Source organism: Penaeus vannamei, chromosome 39 (genome assembly GCF_042767895.1).
Source record: "Penaeus vannamei isolate JL-2024 chromosome 39, ASM4276789v1, whole genome shotgun sequence".
In the NCBI taxonomy this organism is placed as follows: Eukaryota; Metazoa; Arthropoda; class Malacostraca; order Decapoda; family Penaeidae; genus Penaeus; species Penaeus vannamei.
In genome coordinates this window covers 25,516,052-25,538,551 of record NC_091587.1, presented here as the reverse complement: position 1 = coordinate 25,538,551, position 22,500 = coordinate 25,516,052, and the positions used below count along the sequence as shown (strand labels likewise).

At 40.8% G+C, this 22,500-nt stretch overlaps 2 protein-coding genes across 2 annotated transcripts in view; one reads left to right on the top strand and one right to left on the bottom strand.

Annotated features, from left to right (window-relative positions):
- The window catches only part of LOC138860099 (uncharacterized), an 11,611-nt gene extending 2,249 nt beyond the window's left edge, over positions 1 to 9,362 (top strand). Inside the window, exons 2-6 of the mRNA XM_070116953.1 lie at positions 4,541 to 4,704; positions 7,050 to 7,230; positions 7,578 to 7,704; positions 8,372 to 8,462; positions 8,753 to 9,362. Of these exons, the coding sequence (XP_069973054.1) occupies positions 4,541 to 4,704; positions 7,050 to 7,230; positions 7,578 to 7,704; positions 8,372 to 8,462; positions 8,753 to 8,867 (678 nt within the window). The 3' untranslated portion in view covers positions 8,868 to 9,362. The remainder of the gene's footprint in view (positions 1 to 4,540; positions 4,705 to 7,049; positions 7,231 to 7,577; positions 7,705 to 8,371; positions 8,463 to 8,752) is intronic.
- Positions 9,363 to 10,580: 1,218 nt separating this feature from the next.
- Positions 10,581 to 22,500, bottom strand: part of LOC113804380 (dnaJ homolog subfamily C member 25 homolog) — a 12,057-nt gene continuing 137 nt past the window's right edge. The window contains exons 1-6 of the mRNA XM_027355237.2: positions 22,478 to 22,500; positions 18,238 to 18,379; positions 16,824 to 17,012; positions 16,482 to 16,694; positions 14,931 to 15,099; positions 10,581 to 14,753 (exon numbers count right to left, since the gene is read on the bottom strand). The exon at positions 22,478 to 22,500 is cut by the window's right edge and continues 137 nt beyond it. Of these exons, the coding sequence (XP_027211038.1) occupies positions 14,565 to 14,753; positions 14,931 to 15,099; positions 16,482 to 16,694; positions 16,824 to 17,012; positions 18,238 to 18,379; positions 22,478 to 22,500 (925 nt within the window). The 3' untranslated portion in view covers positions 10,581 to 14,564. The remainder of the gene's footprint in view (positions 14,754 to 14,930; positions 15,100 to 16,481; positions 16,695 to 16,823; positions 17,013 to 18,237; positions 18,380 to 22,477) is intronic.

Below are 22,500 nucleotides of genomic sequence, written 5' to 3'. Positions count from 1 at the left end.
GCGCAGCGAGAATCCGCCGGACTTTTGCCTGCGCCGTTGACCTCCGAGTGACCGGCGGGGAGCTCTCGCGCCACGGGTGCTGGTCGTCCTACTGAGCCACTTTCGGCCTCCCAAGCAACTGATTTGTTGGTTGCCATTCGAAGGGGAGTCCCAGGCAACGAAATAATGGGAGAAATAATGGGAGATTTCGGTGCTTGAGGAAGGAAATCCAGGGGGCAGGGATATCGGTGCTGAGGAAGGAAATCCAGGGACAGGGATTTCGGTGCTGAGGAAGGAAATCCAGGGACAGGGATTTCGGTGCTGAGGAAGGAGATCCAGGGCCAAAGATTTCGGTGCTGAGGAAGGAAATCCAGGGACAGGGATTTCGGTGCTGAGGAAGGAAATCCAGGGCCATAGATTTCGGTGCTGAGGAAGGAAATCCAGGGCCAAAGATTTCGGTGCTGAGGAAGGAAATCCAGGGACAGGGATTTGGGTGCTGAGGAAGGAAATCCAGGGACAGGGATTTCGGTGCTGAGGAAGGAAATCCAGGGGCAGGGATTTCGGTGCTGAGGAAGGAAATCCAGGGCCAAAGATTTCGGTGTTGAGGGAGGAAATCCAGGGCCAAAGATTTCGGTGCTGAGGAAGGAAATCCAGGGACAGGGATTTCGGTGCTGAGGAAGGAAATCCAGGGACGGGGATTTCGGTGCTGAGGAAGGAAATCCAGGGCCAAAGATTTCGGTGCTGAGGAAGGAAATCCAGGGACAGGGATGTCGGTGCTGAGGAAGGAAATCCAGGGGCAGGGATTTGGGTGCTGAGGAAGGAAATCCAGGGCCAAAGATTTCGGTGCTGAGGAAGGAAATCCAGGGACAGGGATTTGGGTGCTGAGGAAGGAAATCCAGGGACAGGGATTTCGGTGCTGAGGAAGGAAATCCAGGGCCAAAGATTTCGGTGCTGAGGAAGGATATCCAGGGCCAAAGATTTCGGTGCTGAGGAAGGAAATCCAGGGACAGGGATTTCGGTGCTGAGGAAGGAGATCCAGGGCCAAAGATTTCGGTGCTGAGGAAGGAAATCCAGGGACAGGGATTTCGGTGCTGAGGAAGGAAATCCAGGGCCAAAGATTTCGGTGCTGAGGAAGGAAATCCAGGGACAGGGATTTCGGTGCTGAGGAAGGAAATCCAGGGACAGGGATTTGGGTGCTGAGGAAGGAAATCCAGGGCCAAAGATTTCGGTGCTGAGGAAGGAAATCCAGGGACAGGGATTTCGGTGCTGAGGAAGGAAATCCAGGGACAGGGATTTCGGTGCTGAGGAAGGAAATACAGGGGGCAGGGATTTCGGTGCTGAGGAAGGAAATCCAGGGACAGGGATTTGGGTGCTGAGGAAGGAAATCCAGGGACAGGGATTTGGGTGCTGAGGAAGGAAATCCAGGGACAGGGATTTCGGTGCTGAGGAAGGAAATCCAGGGACAGGGATTTCGGTGCTGAGGAAGGAAATCCAGGGACAGGGATTTCGGTGCTGAGGAAGGAAATCCAGGGACAGGGATTTCGGTGCTTGAGGAAGGAGATCCAGGGACAGGGATTTCGGTGCTGAGGAAGGAAATCCAGGGACAGGGATTCGTTGCTGAGGAAGGAAATCCAGGGACAGGGATTTCGGTGCTGAGGAAGGAAATCCAGGGACAGGGATTTGGGTGCTGAGGAAGGAAATCCAGGGACAGGGATTTCGGTGCTTGAGGAAGGAGATCCAGGGACAGGGATTTCGGTGCTGAGGAAGGAAATCCAGGGGCAGGGATTTCGGTGCTGAGGAAGGAAATCCAGGGGCAGGGATTTCGGTGCTGAGGAAGGAAATCCAGGGGCAGGGATTCGGTGCTGAGGAAGGAAATCCAGGGACAGGGATTTCGGTGCTTGAGGAAGGAGATCCAGGGACAGGGATTTCGGTGCTGAGGAAGGAAATCCAGGGACAGGGATTTCGGTGCTGAGGAAGGAAATCCAGGGACAGGGATTTCGGTGCTGAGGAAGGAAATCCAGGGACAGGGATTTCGGTGCTGAGGAAGGAAATCCAGGGACAGGGATTTCGGTGCTGAGGAAGGAAATCCAGGGACAGGGATTTCGGTGCTGAGGAAGGAAATCCAGGGCCAAAGATTTGGGTGCTGAGGAAGGAAATCCAGGGACAGGGATTTCGGTGCTGAGGAAGGAAATCCAGGGACAGGGATTTCGGTGCTGAGGAAGGAGATCCAGGGCCAAAGATTTCGGTGCTAAGGAAGGAAATCCAGGGGCCAGGGATTCGTTGCTTCCGGGATGAAATGCTGTGGCGAGGGCGGATTCCTTCACGCAGGCAGCGGGAGGGGGGAGGGGGGGACAGGGTCCGTTGGGCTCTCGGGTTTCTTTGGTTTATATTCAGAGGAAAGCTGTGGTTTACATGCGCCGTGCTCGACTGGGAGCAAACGTGCACATACACAGACACACCCATATGTGTGTGTGTATGTATAAACACACACACATCCACACCCGCCCGGAGCTACTTGTACACGGGACCGCCCCTGACCTTGAAACGGGCGCGTCGCAAGTAATAAGGAGTCACAAGCCGGCAATAATATATGCAAGAGAGAGAGATTTCGTTTCAGGTGCGTTTCGCTCGACTGGTTCCTGTAGCGGGACCTCAGGGACAAGGAATTCCTGTCCCTCCGGCCCAAGACAGCAGCCAGACCCGAAGTTCTTCCTTAAGCTGGTCTTGGAGAGAAAGCTTGAGTCTAAGTCTATCGAAATGGCTAGAGGCTCCAGCGGCCGCCGTTGCAAGGCCGAGGAATGTCAAATGATTTCTCCCAATTGAGATTCCGGAGACGAAATCTGGAAAGAGAGAGGGAGAGAGAGAGAGAGAGAGAGAGAGAGAGAGAGAGAGAGAGAGAGAGAGAGAGAGAGAGAGAGAGAGAGAGAGAGAGAGAGAGAGAGAGAGAAGGGGGAGGGAGGGAGGGAAGGAGAGAGGGAGGGAGATGAGAGAAGGGGGAGGGAGGGAAGGAGGGAAGGAGAGAGAGAGAGAGAGAGAAGGGGGAGGGAGAGAGAGAGAGAGAGAAGGGGGAGGGAGGGAGAGAGAGAGAAGGGGGAGGGAGGGAGAGAGAGAGAGAGAGAGAGAGAGAGAGAGAGAGAGAGAGAGAGAGAGAGAGAGAGAGAGAGAGAGAGAGAGAGAGAGAGAGAGAAGGGGGAGGGAGGGAGGGAAGGAGAGAGAGAGAGAGAGAGATAGGGGAGGGAGGGAGGGAGGGAGAGAGGGAAAGAGAGAGAGAGAGATGAAAGAAGTGAGAGAAAGTGACAATCCAAGATTTTTTTAAAGAATCTTTAATGAGATCTCAACGGAAGATGATTATTTACATTCCAAAGGCTAACACGAAGACATGCATTCCTTAATATTAGATTAAAGGAATAAGACACTTTGCATTCTCCCGTTAGGTGCATAAAAACACCAATAGCAGCGGCGGTCAGTGACCCTGTCCGTTAACAACAGCTCTGCCTCCTTCTGGAACACCTCCCGACTGCCCAAACACGCCAGCTGCCAGCCATGAGGGAGAGGAGGGGGAAGGAGGGAAGGATAACTGTCCTTTGTTAGGTTTCCTTTGTTTTTATGGCTGTGATGTCTTCTTTGTTGACTTCCGGGTGAGGGTTTTCGTTCGTTTTTTAATAAGAAGGGATGGTGATCGGTGGAGGGATTTGGCACGGATCAAATTGACGTTGTGTTCAGTCAGTTATGATAAATATTCTCCTGGATGTGAACGAATCAGGGACGCACGAACGTTTTGTTCTGTCATTGTGATAGTCTTTCGTGTTTGTGTTCTTATTTGCCTCTTATTTCTGAGCCAAGATGATGAAAAATGATGTCAACTATCTACAAGCATGTCTAGCTTTCCGTGTTTTGGAATTCAAATACTGTGTCGCTTTCAATTCTGTGATATGGTTGTCAATTATTAAATGAATGTACCACTGGTTCACATCCTATCATGGCTAGATATTCAGTCAATATATATGCTGTGGCTGTGATTTTATTCTGGTGTATGCATGGAATATGTTTAATTCCCCGAAACACGATGTCCAGGAATTATTTGCAGGAGAAAATTGCTACGTCATTCGTAATAAAGGGATGAAGTTGGTGCATGTTGAGTTCATTCCTTCAGGGGAAAAAATGCGGTGAATGTACAGTTAAATATACCTATTTCTTTGAGACTTGTTGGAGCCTTTTTATCGCGAAATTAACCATATCCGGTTTTCTCTTCAACAGAGTATTGAAAAGAGTGGGGTTTATGCTACAGTTGTTGAAGTTATTATCTGTTTTATGCCTGTTGGTTCATATAATCACATCTTTTATATATAATTATGTTTTTACATGATGTATGTGTACGACAATCTTATGCACACACACACACACACACACACACACACACACACACACACACACACACACACACACACACACACACACACACACACACACACACACACACACACACACACAAACAAACAAACAAACCCAGTCCTTCCCCCTGCAACAAGCAATCCCAGCCTTTGCCTCTCCTCCTCCTCAGATGATGAAGCGCACTTCCCTTCTGCTGCTGGTGGCGCTGGGGGCTGTCCTGGGGGCGCCTCGGGACCAGGAGGAGAGCCGCGTCTCCAGCAGCCTCCCCGCCGAGCACCGCCAAGGCCTCCCGCCCGTGCGAGTGTTGGAGACCCTGGACGCAACAGTCGACGCGTGAGTGGACAGAGTGATTCTGAGAACGATGAACCGTAATTATGTTGACTAATGTAAACAAGGTATGAATTTCTGAGATCGACGAACCGTATTTATGTTGACTAATGTAAACAAGGTATGAATTTCTGAGATCGAGGAACCGTATTTATGTTGACTAATGTAAACAAGGTATGGATGGGAAATGAATATCTTCACAATACGAGAGATGTATTTAACCGGTTTCGAGTATATCCGTCAGAAATACGTCTGCTTATGACAGAGAGACATTCGAAACCGGTTAAATACATCTCTAGTATTGCGAAGTTATCCATTCTCATTCATACCTTTTTCTACAGATATCGATAACGTTTATAACATCTCTAGTATTGTGAAGTTATCCATTCTCATTCATACCATTTCTACAGATATTGATAACGTTTATTTAGCCAATGTACATACACACAGTTTGACATGAATAAAGATAGAGTGGCTGAGCCTCCTGAGAACATGAGCTCTCTTAAGGAGGCAGTTTGTGGGTGGGAAATGAACCTGGATTTACAGCCTCGAGTCCACCTCAGTCATCCTGCAGCGACGTCTAGCTTTAAGAGAAATTCGAGAGTATTTTTTATTCATTTGCCGGTTATGATTTGTTTACAGCAGATATGCTTACATTACGTTGCCGAATAGTCAGCTGAGAAGCTTCCGTTAATAGACATGATGCAAAATGTAAGATACAGCAGGGCAATATGTAAAAAAGAGAGAAGGCTATTGTTTATTGTTGGAAAATTTCAGGTAAGAGAGAGAGAGAGAGAAAAAAAAATCACGTTTAAAGAAAAAAATGGTGTCATGGTTATGGCTCGTTAAGAAAACGTAGACAGCGTGTTGAGGTGTAAAGCAATTTTAACGAAATCATGTAAGATTCGAAAACATAAATATTTTCTGCGCAAAAGAAATTCATTTATGTTGTGAAGAGCATCTCATTCATCAGACAAAACATTTAACACTTCTATTCTCGTTTAAATTGTCTCCGGAGATATCAACGCTGCTTCTAAGTAAGTAATTATCCTTTGCAATTGAAAAAATGAAGACACATTGAATATTTGTGGAGCTCTTGCAGAGACAGAAGGATGTAGGCCGACTCAATGCTAACTTTGACAATTTATACGCTACATCTACTAAAAGTAAATATGTAAATATTTATACATATACATATACAGATAACGAACTCAAAGTCTGATAGAATGTCGGTATAGAAATACAAACCTAACCCTTTTTATTCTCCGAGAGATAAACTTATTCCCAAACGAGATTTCGCTTCCCCGATTGGCCTCACGAAAATAATTAGTGTGGGGGACGAAAATAATTAGTGTGGGGGACGAAAATAATTAGAGTGGGGGACGAAAATGATTAGTGTGTGGGACGAAAATAATTAGTGTGGGGGACGAAAATAATTAGTGTGGGGGACGAAAATAATTAGTGTGGGGGACGAAAATAATTAGTGTGGGGGACGAAAATAATTAGAGTGTGGGAAACCGCTCCATCACGGCGGGCGCGCGGACAGCCTTGGGGGAGCCAGCCAGCGACGCAGAGGAAGGGCGTCTTATGTGGCGCTGTTGGTTGTTGGTTGGTCGCGTTGCTCAGAAAAGTTATTCCAGAAGTTTTATTATTCATTTAAGCGGAGACACAAAATGATCTATTGATTTTTTTATATTAATAAACTTATTCTACCGTGGTAAGAAAAAAATAATTATATATTAGAGTACGCATACAGTAAGTAAGTTCATGCGGAAGCTCGTGGCGTCCCTGAAGTTTTATATCATCCCCTTAAATAGTTATCCCGAGCAGCCATAGGGACTCGCTCGTTAACTTATATTATCAGGGTGTAATGTTCTGCTCTGTTCACAGTGGAGTACCTGTATAATCTGTGTAGGGCTCCTACCTAGTGTTTAAAAAAGCTGTTTACACCTATAATCCAGAGAATGTGGTCCATATGACAAGACAGAGAGATATCAGTGTATTGTAGACAAATGTTAGTAAGCAAAAACTGAAAAGGGATTGGATTTCCTATACCAAAATTACGGGGGGGAGAGGTTACATCCCTCGACACCTTGCAGTGAAATTTGTTAATGTTTATATTTTTCGGAGACCGTTTCGATAAATATATACTATTGAATTGAACTGAATATACGAGAAATGATATCTAACGAAATACTCTAATCCCAGTGTTATACTGTCGTCTCTTTGTATAATATAATGCAGTCTGGTTCAAGTAAATTAAAACACTGGAATTGAAAATTAAATTAAGCCGCTCCAGACATATATAAACCAGATACACCATATGAACACTGTCAACTGATGACCCACAGAGTGATTAGCTCGAAGACCGTGGCAGCCATTGACGAGGCGGCGGCGCAGGTGGCGCTGCTCTTCGGCGACGTGGTGGAGGACGTCGGCGACTTCGTGGTGGACACCGTGCAGGACCTTCCGCAGACCATCGACCGCGTCTCGCAGCGCGTGGGCGACGCCGTCGAAAGCGGCAACGAGCGGGTCGGTGTTCACGAACGCACAGTTGATTCAATTTCTTTTTTTCAAGGGGACTGATCTTTGTTATGGCGTTCTTAATTTGCTGTCTAAGGGAGAACGGTTTTAGAACGGGAATAGGCATTTTAAGAGCGGTTCCAGAGTCATAGACTTGTTAAATAGCATTTATTTTTCGAAAGGGCCTATTTTAAAAATATTTCCGTAATGTATATTTTGTTCAGGTCTTGCTTGACACGTGATCATCTTCATTTTAGACCGGTTTTAGACTCGACTTGTTTCAGCCCCGGTATCTATCTCAAATCCCTCCATTTCTTTCTTTTTCTCTTGAAATCAAACTGGCTTTTGGCGTGCAGGTGGTGATCGTCGTGAAGGGCGTGAAGAGGAAGGTCAAGGACACCCAGAACATGACCATGACGACCGTGGACAAGGTCGTCGACGCCTTCAATACCTCGCAGGTCGTGTCGAGCTTCCAGAAATTAGGTTGGTAAAAGCACGCACACGCCGAGTGCCGTTACTGTGATTATAAGCAGTCGTTTATATGATGTTTGGATGCGCATGTGCATGGATTTACAATATTGGTATATGTGTATATATATTGACATAAATGTGCCGATATATATATATATATATATATATATATATATATATATATATATATATATATATATATATATATATAATTATATATATATATATATATATATATATATATATATATATATATATTAATTATGTCTCCATTTTCTGTCTATCGATATATTTGCCTCTCCATCTATCTATTTCTCTATCTACCAGTCTATATATATATATATATATATATATATATATATATATATATATATATATATATATATATATATATATATATATATATATATATTTATCTATTAATTATGTCTCCATTTTCTGTCTATCGATATATTTGCCTCTCCATCTCTCTCTCTCTCTCTCTCTCTCTCTCTCTCTCTCTCTCTCTCTCTCTCTCTCTCTCTCTCTCTCTCTATATATATATATATATATATATATATATATATATATATATATATATATATATACATACATATATATCTTTACCTATCTATCGAGTGTATAATATGAAGGAATTACCCATGCCTTCTCTTATGTGACATTTCCCCATTCTACTCAGGCGAGACCCTTGCCACCTCCTTCACACGAATTGTGGGTTCCATTTTCAACAACATGGAAAAAATTGACTCGGCCGTCGCACACAGCATAAGGTATGTGCAAACTGCATTTTGTTGCCCAGTAAAAATATCCATATTCTAACACACACAAAATCAGGACTAAAAACTCACAGTACGCAAAAGTTTATTGGAACTTGAGTATAATTTTAGAATATTTTCGGAGGTGAAAATGAAACTGTTGCCTCATCTTTCAATAAAGTTTTGTATATATATTTTCCGCCATTTTCTTAAGTAAAGAGTTATTGTCATTCAACTCGACCCATGGCGATTTGATACCTTTTCTTCCATGCGTAATGGTGCTTTTCTTCTCTCCCCTTGCCCAGGCGAGTGTCCGAGAGTACCATGCCCAACAGGGCCACCACAGAGCAGGACAAGAAACCGGAAGATGTCACACAAGACTCTGTCCTTCGAGAGAATGAAATTCGAACATTGGTTTAGTTGCGTCGACTATCACTCAAGGTTTTATTGTGCTAGCAACAGGTATTAGTTGCGTTGACTATCACTCAAGGTTTTATTGTGCTAGCAACAGGTATTAACTTCGGTGAATCATTAGTACAGTACAACCATGCATCTCTGTACAGGTAAATGATACAACTGAATGGTTGTAAATCATATTCTGTTCATTTTTGTTTCAAAAAATACTATGCAAAGAGCTTACAACTGTATTTTGGCTTACAACTGTATTTTGTATGAGATGCATTTATGTGATGTTTTATATGGTTTGTATGTTTTCTATACTAATACCTTAACCTACAAATATTTAAGGTATTTATTTAATATTATTTCCAAAGATATTAACCCAGGAATTTACATTATCTGTTAACACTTGTTACATGAAAAGCAAGTTGGTTTTATGACTTTGGATGTTTTGGCATTATATAACGAAACACTTTTTAAAATGTAGAGCAGAACAAATAAATTATTCAAGAAATACCAAGTGTTTTTTTAACCAACCTTTGAGTGATTGATGGTAGCAATGCACATTCCTCATACATGTCTACGGTGTCTGGGTAAAGGTTAAAGGTTAAAAAGCAAATTGATGTACTAGACACCCAAGGTCATATAACACTATATGAAAATATGGTAGCAAAAAGTATATAGGGGGTTAAGGAGTTAATGTTTACATGTGCTTCATGCTAAAAGTCATACAGCATTTTGGGGCAGTATGATACTGAAAAGCGAAAAGTGGGGTGTGGATAAAGAGGTGGAGGCAGCATGCTTCCTGCTTGGCTTCTCCTAGTTTTACCAGATTTAAATCTGAGGACTATTACCTCAGACCTATAAAATATGTCATGGGAGCCACAACAACTGGCACATATGTGATTGCGCAAGGTAGTTTGAATGATCATATCCAGGATGGGCACACACAGGGCAGCAGGCAGTGGAGACAGTGCTTGGTGGTGCAGGCAAAATCCCAAAACTTTATAACATTGACAGGGAAGAGGGTAGGATAGGACTCAACTAATATGAAACTTATGAGGGAGGTCAAGTCTACGGAAGGTAATTTTGGCAATGTTGGTTGACTTTCAGCGGCATTGGAAACAGCTCTGTTACAAGTATTAAAGGAGGGGTGAGGTTGGGCAGGAACAAGTTTGCCAGTGAGGTCAGTCAGGGAAGATAGTGCATGAGCTTGGGATTCAAACGTAACTGTGGAAAGGCGTGAACGATTGGGACAGCTACACAAGGAAATTTTGCCTTCTTTTTGGAGCCTTTGATGGAAGAGGAGGGAATTGTGATAGTAAGGGCCTGTAGAGGAATCACAAAAAATCGATCCCACTTAGTTAGGTTAAAAAGAATTCTCAGAAGAAGGGGTTGGAGAGGAGAAGGAAAAGGAAAGTGGAAAAAGAAAAGACTGCATAATTGGTTGAGCTAAAGGCTGAGGCCCAAGGCTGGGGCGATCCCCAACATAAGGCCTGTCTCCATCTCGTAAGCCCCGTGACAACAACAGGCATGAGACTGAGGTGGGTCAGGGTATCAGATGGAATCAAAGTGACAGCCATCTAAACCATTTGTACATTTTTAAAGACATATCATAATGACAGTAAAAATTTTCTTGTGTTTTTCAAATTACTTTCATGCAAAAGGGCCTTAAACTCAGACAGTATATATATTACAAATTACTTCTATTTTCCAGGTAAATCAAAACAAAACATGATTTGGTTCTTTATTCAAAATCAACTTATGTAGTGGGTAGTCTCTGTTGCAATGTGTTACAATAATTGCCTTTGATCATAGTATTGCACAATAATTTCCGTTTACCTCCCTCGAAACAGTAGGCGCCATTCTTACAACTTATGCCCTGAACGGCACCTGCACGCCTATGCAATTGAGCCATCTATATAAGGGCTAAAATAACAGACCTTATTCAAAGTATTTTAAAAAAATAACTCATGAAACACAAAAAACAATCTTTAGATAAAAGACTAAAGCAGTTTTCAAGTCAAAGTTTCTCCCAAGTTTGGAATGAAAAAGAAAAAAGTAAAAAATTGACAATGCCTGCTCCAAGTAGCAACTGTAACACAAAGCATCCAAAAAATATTTATACAATAATAATATCACTAATTAATAACAACAATAATAACAATCATAATAATAATCATTGATAGTAAATAATTTATTATAATAACTGATACTAAATAACTAATAATAAGATAGTAAATAATCAATAATCATAATTCATAAATAACAATAATTGATAATAAATAATAACAGTAATTGATAATAAATAAACAATAATAAGTAATAGTAATAAAAATAAATAGTAAAAAAATAATAAAAAATAATACCAATAATAATGACACTAATAATACCAATAGCAATAAACAATGCTAACATTAATGCACCAAACAAATGAATGTGCTCGACACCGAAGGTCATCCAGCACTAAGGTAAAGTAGCAATAAATAAGAAAACAATAATGACCATAAAGAAAGCCAAAGGACGACTGAACACCACTACACAGCACAGCACCATGTGAGATTCTCCTTGGTCCGAACGGGTGGAAAAAATACGCATCCAATACTCTAAAACAAAGTCGTTAATACCGTGTGTGAGTAATTCGAAGAACACCCGACTTCTTGTGAAATTGTGCACGAGAGGAGAACTTGAAGAGAGTGGCTTATACGGTACACCAGAAACGGAAAAGGAAGAAAGAGAAAATGCTAAAAAAAACTTTTTGTCATTCCCAGAGTGAACAGAACAGATACAAGTGCAGAGAGCTAGAATCTGGAAATTATATTATATATGATAAATTTCTACATCCAAGTACAACCATTAAATTCTTTGCAACTTACAATATCAAGTGCAGTATCACCAATTGCCCTACATCATACATTCATTTTAATGTCCCCTCCCAAAAAAAAGGTTAAATAGATTAAGCAGTAATAATTATAATAAATAATAATAATAAAAATAATAATAGTAATAAAAATTAATGCATCAGAAACTTTCGGAATATCAGTACCATTAATAAAGAAACGGTTAGTCACTAAGAAAAGACATTCCTGCTTGCCATTACCTCACTTCTTTTTTCATCACAAGACAAATATGCCAATGGAAATGACTCCTGAGACGGTCAGTCATTCCGGAGGGAGCACTTGCGAGAGATATATAGTTACTATCACTTCACTTTTTAACACCCTGGTTTTCTTTTGTTCATGAGAGCTCTTAAAACCCATCATGTTTGGATGTTAAGACTTTTTACAATACTTTCAGCAGCAAACTGGCAGTGAGGCCTACAATTAACAGTATCATCAACATGTATCCTTTCAAAGTAAATACTTATGACAAAATCTAGCCACATCTATGTTGACATTTTCTAAATAACTGGCTTTTCTGACTAAACTTACAAGCTTCTTGTACAGTGTACCTTTTCCTTTTAGTGCACAATCAACCAACGTTGTGGAAGAATCACAATTCCAAAAGGTCAGGATTGGATTAAACAAAATGTGACCATGCACGGGGTACTAAGAGATTTTTCCACAAGCTATCTTGGCTAACTCTCACTGCCACACTTGAGGGCAAACAAAGCTGGTTCTGTAACAGAACTCCATCAGCTGTTTTCTGTCTTTGTAATTCCTCATATAGTTTCCTTTTCACATTAGCCAGGTAAGTTCTAGTGGTCAAGAATAAAAATCTTTTATCAGAAGAAATCACTCATTTACAAGAGGTTACCGTTGTATAAAATTATAAAATGTTGTATTTGAGATTATCTGACCTTGAAGTTGTTTGAACCAAACGGAAATGCGAGGGAAGCACCAATGCTGGGCTGTGCAAAGACATCAACATGCCTTCATCTGGTTCTGTACATACAGATTTATGAAGCCTTTGTGGAATATGAATATGCCATTTGTGTTCTCTTGTTTACACTAATTATAGATCTTTTTCTCTCTAAAAATTAATGTTCTATGAAGTTCTTGTATAATAGGACTATGAGACGTTTTGGAAAGACTGATTAAATCAGAAAAAAAAACATTGTTTAGCTGACACAATAACTAAACAAATTATGAAAATGATACAACATACCTATGAAGGAAGTATTTCAAAACTGATTTGATTGGTTTGCTCTCTGTATCAAAACAAGGGAGATGATGAAACTGGTACATCTGACTCGAGGTGGACAGTCCTTGAGCTCAATTAAAAGACACAAGCCAAAGACATTCCAGGATATCCAAGTCGCATTGGGTCAAACCGGTGCTTATAATTCCTCTCCTTCTGTCCTGCTAACGATGGAACAAATCATATCTTTTCTTTCTAAATAATGAAATACATAATAAAAGAGAAAATATCTAACCTACATCAAAATAAGGAAGAGATGCACAACCAACTGTAGAAATTGTAGTATTACAATATTTTGATTTTTGTAAAAGAGACTATAATAGCAAAAATAACAAAGACGATGGTAATGACAATAACCCTTATGATCGCTAAGCACAAAGGTCAAATCCAAACTCTGCCTTCCAACACGAACCCATCAGTTCGTTTGCTACGGGATTTGTTCATCAACCTCTTTCATGGTGGCATTAAGTACATGGATGGACACGAAATTAAGGAAATCTACATACCTTGTCAATGCATTCATATACCAGTGGTAAATCGTGAGACTAACTCAAGACAGATCAGGTATCGTAAATAGATCAATTGCCTGTATCATTTTGTTGTATCCCCTGCAATTCACAAATCCCATCCATCCAGGATAATATTCTCATATATATTGATAATATCATTAAGAATGATAATGATAATTATAATAATGATAATGATTAACAACAACTGTCACAAAGAATTGATATCCTAACTTCTTGCATCCACAGCATATTCTAAATAGAAAAAAGGAAATCACTGAACTATTTCCCAACAAGTAGTCATTTCACAATACTGGCAAATCGTCTGATAACATTTCGTCTGCTTTCATGATAAAAGTTGCCGCAAATTATGGACAAGCACTCATATAAAATGTCAAGGCATGACAGATGTGGTTCCTACTAGTCTATTGTCTGTTTACTGGCAATTACTAAGTTCACAGAGGAAACAACTTAGAAACAAACAAGGGAATTACGGAAAATAAGTAAATTATTTTAGCCGACACGGAATGAAACCTGATTTACCCAAAGCTCAGAAGTTGACAGTACCAAATATCTACCGAGGCATTCTTGTTTACACTCTTGGGGTATTTCTATATACACAGTAAATAACATCTTTAGTTTATAGCTGACTGTACATGGATATGGCACTCATGGCTTAAGGTAATAACAGATGAAACGTGTTGCCATTTGGTCTCAGGCCAGCAAAGACAAAGTTAAAATGTAACAGCACCATATCTGGTATCAGTAAACATTAAAAAAAATCATCCATCTAAAGAAAGAATAAAATGACAAAAAGTAATAATTAAGTAGTAGTTCACGAAATAAAACGGCCAAGGACAAAAAAACTTGCAAACGCCCTTACTACTTTGACCACATGTCAGTGTGAAAGGCCTGTACGTGCGGCTGCAAAACCAAGACCTATGAGAATGCTATCATTTACAATTTACACTGTACAAATAGAGCTAAACTTGGAAGGCTGAGGTAATACCCTTATCAGTGAAAGTAAGTTATCATTATGCTTTCAACAAACAAAAGCACGTAAGCTCACAATCTAAGAATCATCAAAGTATATGCGACCAGGTCCATTGTTTTTCAGGTGACGGCGGTAGGACTTGTAGCGGCCCGACGACGCCATCTTGACCCGCCATTCCATGTCACGTTCCTCCTTCCAGGCCTTGAATTTCTCCTTCACCCACAACTCCATGTCTAGGTACTGTAACTTTATCTCCTCATCTAAACTCTGGAAAAGAATAATCACCATTTATTTATTATTTTCTTTTCTAAATGAAAAAAGGAAAGAAAAAAAGTAAAAATGAAGAGAGAAAAAAAAGGTGTGATGGAATGATTTACACACCTTCAAATATTTCAGTCAACAAAACTACAAGCATCTTCATCTTTTAAAAAGTAACAAACTTACATCAAACTGTCCGCCGCTCATGCCCATATTTTTCCGGATAATGTAGAGTTTCTCTTCATCCCCGTACTCTTCCCGTAAAATGCCAAATTTCCAAACCCAGCGGGCATACCAAGAAATGTACTGAAACGTCCAATATGGAAGGAGCACTAGCTGCACCCACAAAATATCCCTGAAAGTCAAGGAAAGAAAAGCATCAGCATCTTCAAACATGATGACCATTTTGAGAAAATGTGCGAAGTTCAGTTATCTTTAACACTGTTTTCAATGGCCATGCCTGCTGTTCTCTACCCATTCTTAATTGCTGTCTTTGTTGGGATGGTGAACATGATTAACAATAATCAACAATGTAATCTAGCCTCTCCAATAAGTATGAGGATACAATGTAATAAAATCTAAATTTTAAGAAAACAAGGTCTGCCTTTTAAAAATAGCAAGTGATGAACAAGGAAGGAGAGACATGTAGAGTGGAACAGAGGTTAAAATGGGGACTAAGAGTGACTTTGAGAGTAGGGGAAGCAAATAATTCAAATATTCTCACTCACTGCCATCAACAGACCTTTTACATGCTTTAGTTTAATTTCCTGCCTAGACAACTACATGCCTGGGGTACAGAAAAAATAAATAAATAAATAAATAAATAAATAAATAAAATAAAATGGGACCTGTCTTTACCAAATACACATCTGTAACTTCTACGATCCAGGTGATGTGACCATCACATGAAAAAATCAGGCTCGAGGGCAGGGTGACTTGAATATGCTGCAGTGGAAAAATCTGGGCAAGGGCTGTAGTGACGGGGAATGATTTGCTCCAAGTGCACAAAGCTTCTGGAGGGTGACAAGACTCTGAGCATTTAGGAAGGGGCTCTTGCATTATTCCTATATGTAAAAGAGCATGGAATGTAACATTCGTGAGCCATGACTGGAAATATGCTGGCACTGGGGAGTACACTATTTTCATGCTTGGGATCTATTCCTGTCTGCTGTGAATGGCAGCACAGGTTGTATTATAGAATATTGAATATTATGAAAACTTTTTAAATTCTTACTTATTGTTATTATTGTTGCACTGAGTTATAGACTCCCTAGTGACTGATATGGAGACTTTACAAGGGAAACAGTAATACCATCCGGATACAGCATATAAAAGGACACTATAGACATTAAAAAATAGCAAAAATGCAAAAGGCTTCTGCCGAAAAAGATAACGAAATGGCAAAGGGGAGGAATGGAGTCTTGGCTTGAGTGTTTGTGTGCACCCGGCCTACAAGCCACAAACCCATAAGGGTGGCCACTCAAATATGCTCAACGCCCAGATTTTGGGCCACAAGTGGGCAGCAGGCACCAGGATCAAAGGGTTTAAATGAAGCCTGTCCAGGAGGGATTAAACTCAGTGATCTTGATTTAATATATCTACATCTTTAAACTTAACTGTGATATAATGGAAGTCTGAGCCAAGTTAAATCTACAGACATCCAAAACACCAACAATATACAACAATAATACTAATAATGAATCAATATTAGCAACTGCAATAAATCAAACCTGCTACCTGTACGTGGGTTTCGCGTAAACGCCCCGAATGTCCATCTTCTTTTCGATGACCTGGCGAATCACCTTCTCCTCCTGCTCTCTGATCTGATCCTTGGACATGCCCTTCAGCTTCTTCTTGTCTGTGATGAGCATCCCCTCCTTCTTGGCTATCTCCATGGCATGGATTCTGTACTTGGGAACCGTGGAGAAGTGCTTGATGGCTTCCTCGTATCTGCAGGAACAAAAAAAGGAGGGTTTAGGTCGTCATCATTTTCTTATTTAGGCAGGCAATCTAAAGACAAGGACGTTTGCAAACGACATACACTAAAGGAAGTCCTCCCCAGCAAGGTCTGTGACTCACTTTGTCCATCCATTGTAGTACTGAACCAAAGAGATGCAGGATATGGTAACGGCAAGCACAATTCTGACGTCCACATGAGGTGCCATGCGCCTGCGCCACGCTCGGTATACATTTTGGTAGAACTGTTCAGGGTGATCAAGCATGTAATCATAATCTTCTCTTGCTTCATCGTCCCTTAAGATGTCGTACCTGTGAAAGAACAATAAGATTTCACTTACAAAATACGCCATGGTTAGTGGAAGGTTAATACAAGATAATTTAAACACAAGCCACTCTTGACAAACTTTCCTTGATCATACAATCTAGTAGATACCCTATTCCCTTTGCCTTACACAGAGGAAGATGGAGAAGAGAACAAAAGAAGAAAAGAGAGACTTGGTGAAGTGACTCCACTCTTTTTTCTCTCCTGTAAATATCCCTGTTATTCATTAACCCACTGAGGCTGGGTAAATTCACCGTCCATTTTGGTTTTCTTCTGTGAATTCTACTTACACAAGGCTTCACAAGCCCTTCAGCAACAAGGAGCCAACTACTAGGCTTATTTGATATCAATCGTTTCTCCATTACTTGGATTTCCATGAAAAAAATTATGTTGATTTCTTATAACAATACTATCACTGTCATTTCTATTCTTGTTATCATCAAAACACTAATAATAATAAAATAAATTTGGATAAATAGGTGAGGTCAGGTAAACAGTACTCCTTGGTCACTAAGGCCTTGGAACCTTCTTCAAGTTAACAAAATGACCACAGTGGGCAGGGTATCAACAGGCTAACAATAAAGTTTAACTGTAAAACTGTACAAATGCCTCTAAACCATGTTTAGCAAAGCTGCTCAGGAAAAGAAAAGTAAGAGTTTGTGGAGAGCAAATGCAAATCACTGTCATAATATATGCAAACCTCCCAGACATTCACTAACAACTTTCAGAAATATAAATGAAACAAATTATCATCTGAAACAGTATGAAAATTCAAGTCAAATGTTTAAACCAACCCCCACTGTGTGGATGACATGACACATGCCATGTACATTTCCATTTCAGTTTTTTAACCATGTTTACACGTGTGTGACTCCACAAGTGTTAAGCCATCAAGGATTCAACTCTTAGTCCTACATATCTCACCTATTGCTCTTTACCATGACTTTTGGAAAGATTTTTTTATTTACTATAATTTGTGTTTTTTAATAGCATTAGAAAATATAAATATTTAAGGGATGGGGGGATCAGATGCAGTCACAAGGACCCACTAACAGACTCTTTGCCGGCCGACCACTTGTGAAACCATCTGTGTGCAATAAGTTCCCTAAAAACTACTGTGGACAGGAATTACTCCCCAACTGATGCGCTAACTAAGAACATCCTTATCTTGGGTTCCAACATCTTAACAACAAAGCAGATCAAAAGACGTACGCTGTGGATAGAAGTTGGAACCGCTCCTCTGCTACCCTCTTCTCCTCTGGGTCTTGAAATTTGTCCGGATGGGTCTTTGAGGCCACTGAGCGGAAGGCCCTCTTAATCTCCTGCTTCGTCGCATCTCGTGTGAGTTCCAACACTGAAAGAGCAGACAATAATCATTGACAGGAAAGAAAAATAGACTAAGAAAAAATATAAATATATATACATTAGAGAGGGTGGGAGAGAAAGAAAGAGAGAGAGAGAGAGAGAGAGAGAGAGAGAGAGAGAGAGAGAGAGAGAGAGAGAGAGAGAGAGAGAGAGAGAGAGAGAGAGAGAGAGAGAAGGGAGAGGGGAGAGGGGGAGGGAGGGAGGGAGGGAGGGAGAGAGAGAGAGAAGGAGAGAGGGAGAGAGGGAGAGAGGGAGAGAGGGAGAGAGGGAGAGAGAGAGAGAGAGAGAGAGAGAGAGAGAGAGAGAGAGAGAGAGAGAGAGAGAGAGAGAGAGAGAGAGAGAGAGAGAGAGAGAGAGAGAGAGAGAGAGAGAGAGAGAGAGAGAGAGAGAAAAGGGAGGGGGGAGGGACAGAGGGGGAGAGGGAGAGAGAGAAGGAGAGAGAGAGAGAGGGAGAGGGAGAGGGAGAGAGAGGGAGAGGGAGAGGGAGAGAGGGAGAGGGAGAGGGAGAGGGAGAGGGAGAGAGGGAGAGGGAGAGGGAGAGGGAGAGAGGGAGAGAACTAATTCTATCATATTTTATTATTGACTTTTATCACATGAATATACATTATGTACATTTTATTTTAGAAACCATATTCATGAGGATGAAAACTGCATTTACAAAATTGAAGGAAATTACTAAGACAAATGAACATGGAAACTAACACGCAAGTAATTATAAGTACTGTAAGAGGTTCAGAATTTATTGAGTGTTTATCACTGCAGACTGTCGTTAACTGTGGAGGGAATACACAGTCACCCCGAATATCCCGACGATGTTGAGGTAACTGTTTGCCTATCTGAATGAATTATTTGTAAAACACTATTATAATATTCATTAAATGCTAATACTATACACATTATTTATATATTCATAGATAAACTGTAACTAAAAACTACTTCCCTTCAGCAGTGAGTAAAACTCCTGTGAAGTCAAAGAGAAAGTAGCTAATCCACCATAGAGTGTTGCAAATTTCGAAACGAAACCCAGTCATCCTCCATTAAATGTCTCCCTTTACAATGAAAGGCAATTGGAAAAGCTTTCCCCACTTTCACCTCTGCTATCCCACTGCTTATGTCGCAGGAAACATTTCTATGTATTCGCATTCTTACCATCGGGATTCCATAAGCAGGCATTATCAACTATTAATATGCATATTATGGCTCCACACTTAATGCATGTTTCTGTTACCAATGTTTTTAAGTGCAGTAGACTAAGCAATATGATATAAAGCATCAACAGCAGATCCCTTCTTTAAAATAACCAATCACCAGTGCCAGCCATTTTTTCTATTTTATTACTCAATGATCAAAAAGCCTCATTCTAAAGACTAAAAGGTATACATCATGCTTTTCGAAATATAGCCACCTTGGAAAATCACATGCTTTATGTACAGCTACACAGAGAAGTGTCGTCAGGCGGAGTATCAAAACATTCAATAACGGACCTAAGGAAGGGTTGTTATTTTGGGTTTCAAATTTGTCTCGTTCTGATTCATGTCTGGAAAAGTCATTCAAGAATTCATATGGATTTACTGTGAGATGATGGTTTTATCCTCGTAAGGGATGGAATATGCCTTGCAATATCCAGATAAGCCACACATACCTAGAAGTAACTGGATAATCAGGGATACCAACAGTTTGGTAGCATTAACGACTATATCTCAAAAAGGTATTGTTGCTTATGTCAGAATGTTTAGCGTGACTTTCTAACGATATTTTTCTGTGTAGTTGTACATTACAGACAGTCACGGAGTTTGCAATCTCAGGACAATCATTTGCCCTACACACAGAAAACTACAAAGCTAATTGCATTTAAATGAAAACCAGCACTTAATAATCATTAAGAACTTTACATACATACACACACACACACACACACACACACACACACACACACACACACACACACACACACACAAAAAAAAAAAAAAAGGTACTAAAGGGATTCAAATACTCTCTGGTAAAAAATTTACAGTGATAATGTGAAAGCTATAGCCCTACATGAGATGACAAGGGACCCAGGTAATTCTTTATCATATGCACGGACATTTTTTCCTATATGTGGGTAATATCTAGAAAAAACAAAAAAAAATCAATGTGGACAGGCTTATCTTTCTTTATACATTAATGAGATCATGTAATTGCACAATTATGTGTATTTTTGGGGTTACTTGTGTTAAGTACGGTACTTGTTCCAAAGGGGACCATAAAGTGATAACGAGGTCTATGCAATTTACCATCTCACAGAGACTAACATAGGAAGGTTGACAAGCTCTCTCTCACCAAATATAACTGGTGAAGGTTTGTTTAATTTGTCTCAGATGAGGGGAGGGGCGAAGTCCACAGCATTAGTGGAGTTAACCAACTGATTTCCTGACGTCAGTGCGTGATTAGAAACTTAGTTTTCCTTTTTGTTGATCATTATCTTTTACTCAATGGTATCAGCCTACAAAACATACACTTTTTGTGTACCTGGAGACGTTCACGAAGATTACTTCAGTCGTCATCTTTGTATAAAACATCTCAAAATGCTGAATAAAAGGATGAAAATTTATACCACTGCTTACCCTTATGTGGGAGGCCAAAAAAGTATGCACAAGTGCAATCACTTCGAACCTGACTATTGTGGATTATACATCATCTATCATAAAATTTTAAAAATCAATATTTTTCTTATTTTGAAAGGCATAAACCAGTCCCTGACCCTCTCGCTCCCAGCACACAGTTTCTACACTTGTGAAAATGTTGAAAATTATGAACCATCCCTTACCAAAAATTGCACATTCCACTTATGAACATTTACCTTGAAGCAAAATGTAAACTTTTTAAGGCAGGGTCCACCAGATGTTGCCCAACCATGTGCTTCCCAGTCTGACACGAGGGATACGGGAACAGAGACACGCAGCTGCTCTGGTTTACCAACTTTACCATCTGGCTAACCATATGAAATTTAAAAAACATTCATATCTAATAAATGCCCAAATTTTCAGTACCTCTCTCATGCAATTATTCCCCAACCTAGATCTAAATTGACTTATTTCTATAAATAAGAGAGAAAAAAAAAAATATATATAATAACAATAACTACAACAACACATCTGGCTGCACCTTCCTGGGTGTGTCAAGAATAAAAGAACAAACATATATAAAACTCACAAGTGCAATTCTACAAAACAGGGCTTAAAAGGAACCTCTTGTCAGAAAACCCTGAAAGAACGCTCAATCTTCCACAAAGCTGCCAACTCATATAATGGTTTTGTTTGACAGCATCTGTTAGCAAGACCTAGCTGCGCCTTCTCTGGGTCTCTCAAGAAAAAAAGGCCGAACGTGTATAAAATTCAAGAGTACGATCCTACAAAACAGCTCTTCCAAGGAGCAACTCCGCCAGACTACCCCCAAGAACAACTCAATCTTTCACAGAACGGCAATCCAATGAAACGGTTGTTTAGCAGCGTCTGTTAATACGATCTGGATGGAAAGGCGTTCTATCATATCTTTATAATGCTTCCTTTTTCATGGTAGATATTAGCTCCTTGATCAAATTCGGCTTGTACTTACGACAGCATATTACGATGATTTAGGTAAACTGCCGATACCTTTCAGGATTCAACCCCCCCTTGGCCTTCACTCTAAATTTCCAAAACTCGGCTCTATGCTAATTTCACGTCCACAAGTGTCAGCTCACTCATCTATGTGTAAATACGAACACATACATGAAAACAGCCCCGTGGGACCGCCAGGGTGACGTCCAGGCGAGGCTTGGGGTGCGACAGATAACCACAGGTGTTCCTCCCTCGGCACCCCAAGGGAACCCCACAGAGCCCGACCCCGACAGGTGAGCCCGCACACCTGCCCTCGGCCGAGCTCCCTTCCTGCCGAGGGCCCCGGAATACACCTGTGGCTGCGTGTACCTGCGATTTCCCCAGTGACGCAAGAAGCCGCATGCAGTGTGGGGACGACCTACTGCCAGGCGAAAAAAAAACGTAAACATTGGTTCCGATTTCTGAATGGAAGTCCTGCGGGTTTTCTCCTGCGCGCCGCGACTTACGTTCATAACAGTTGTGCTCGCCG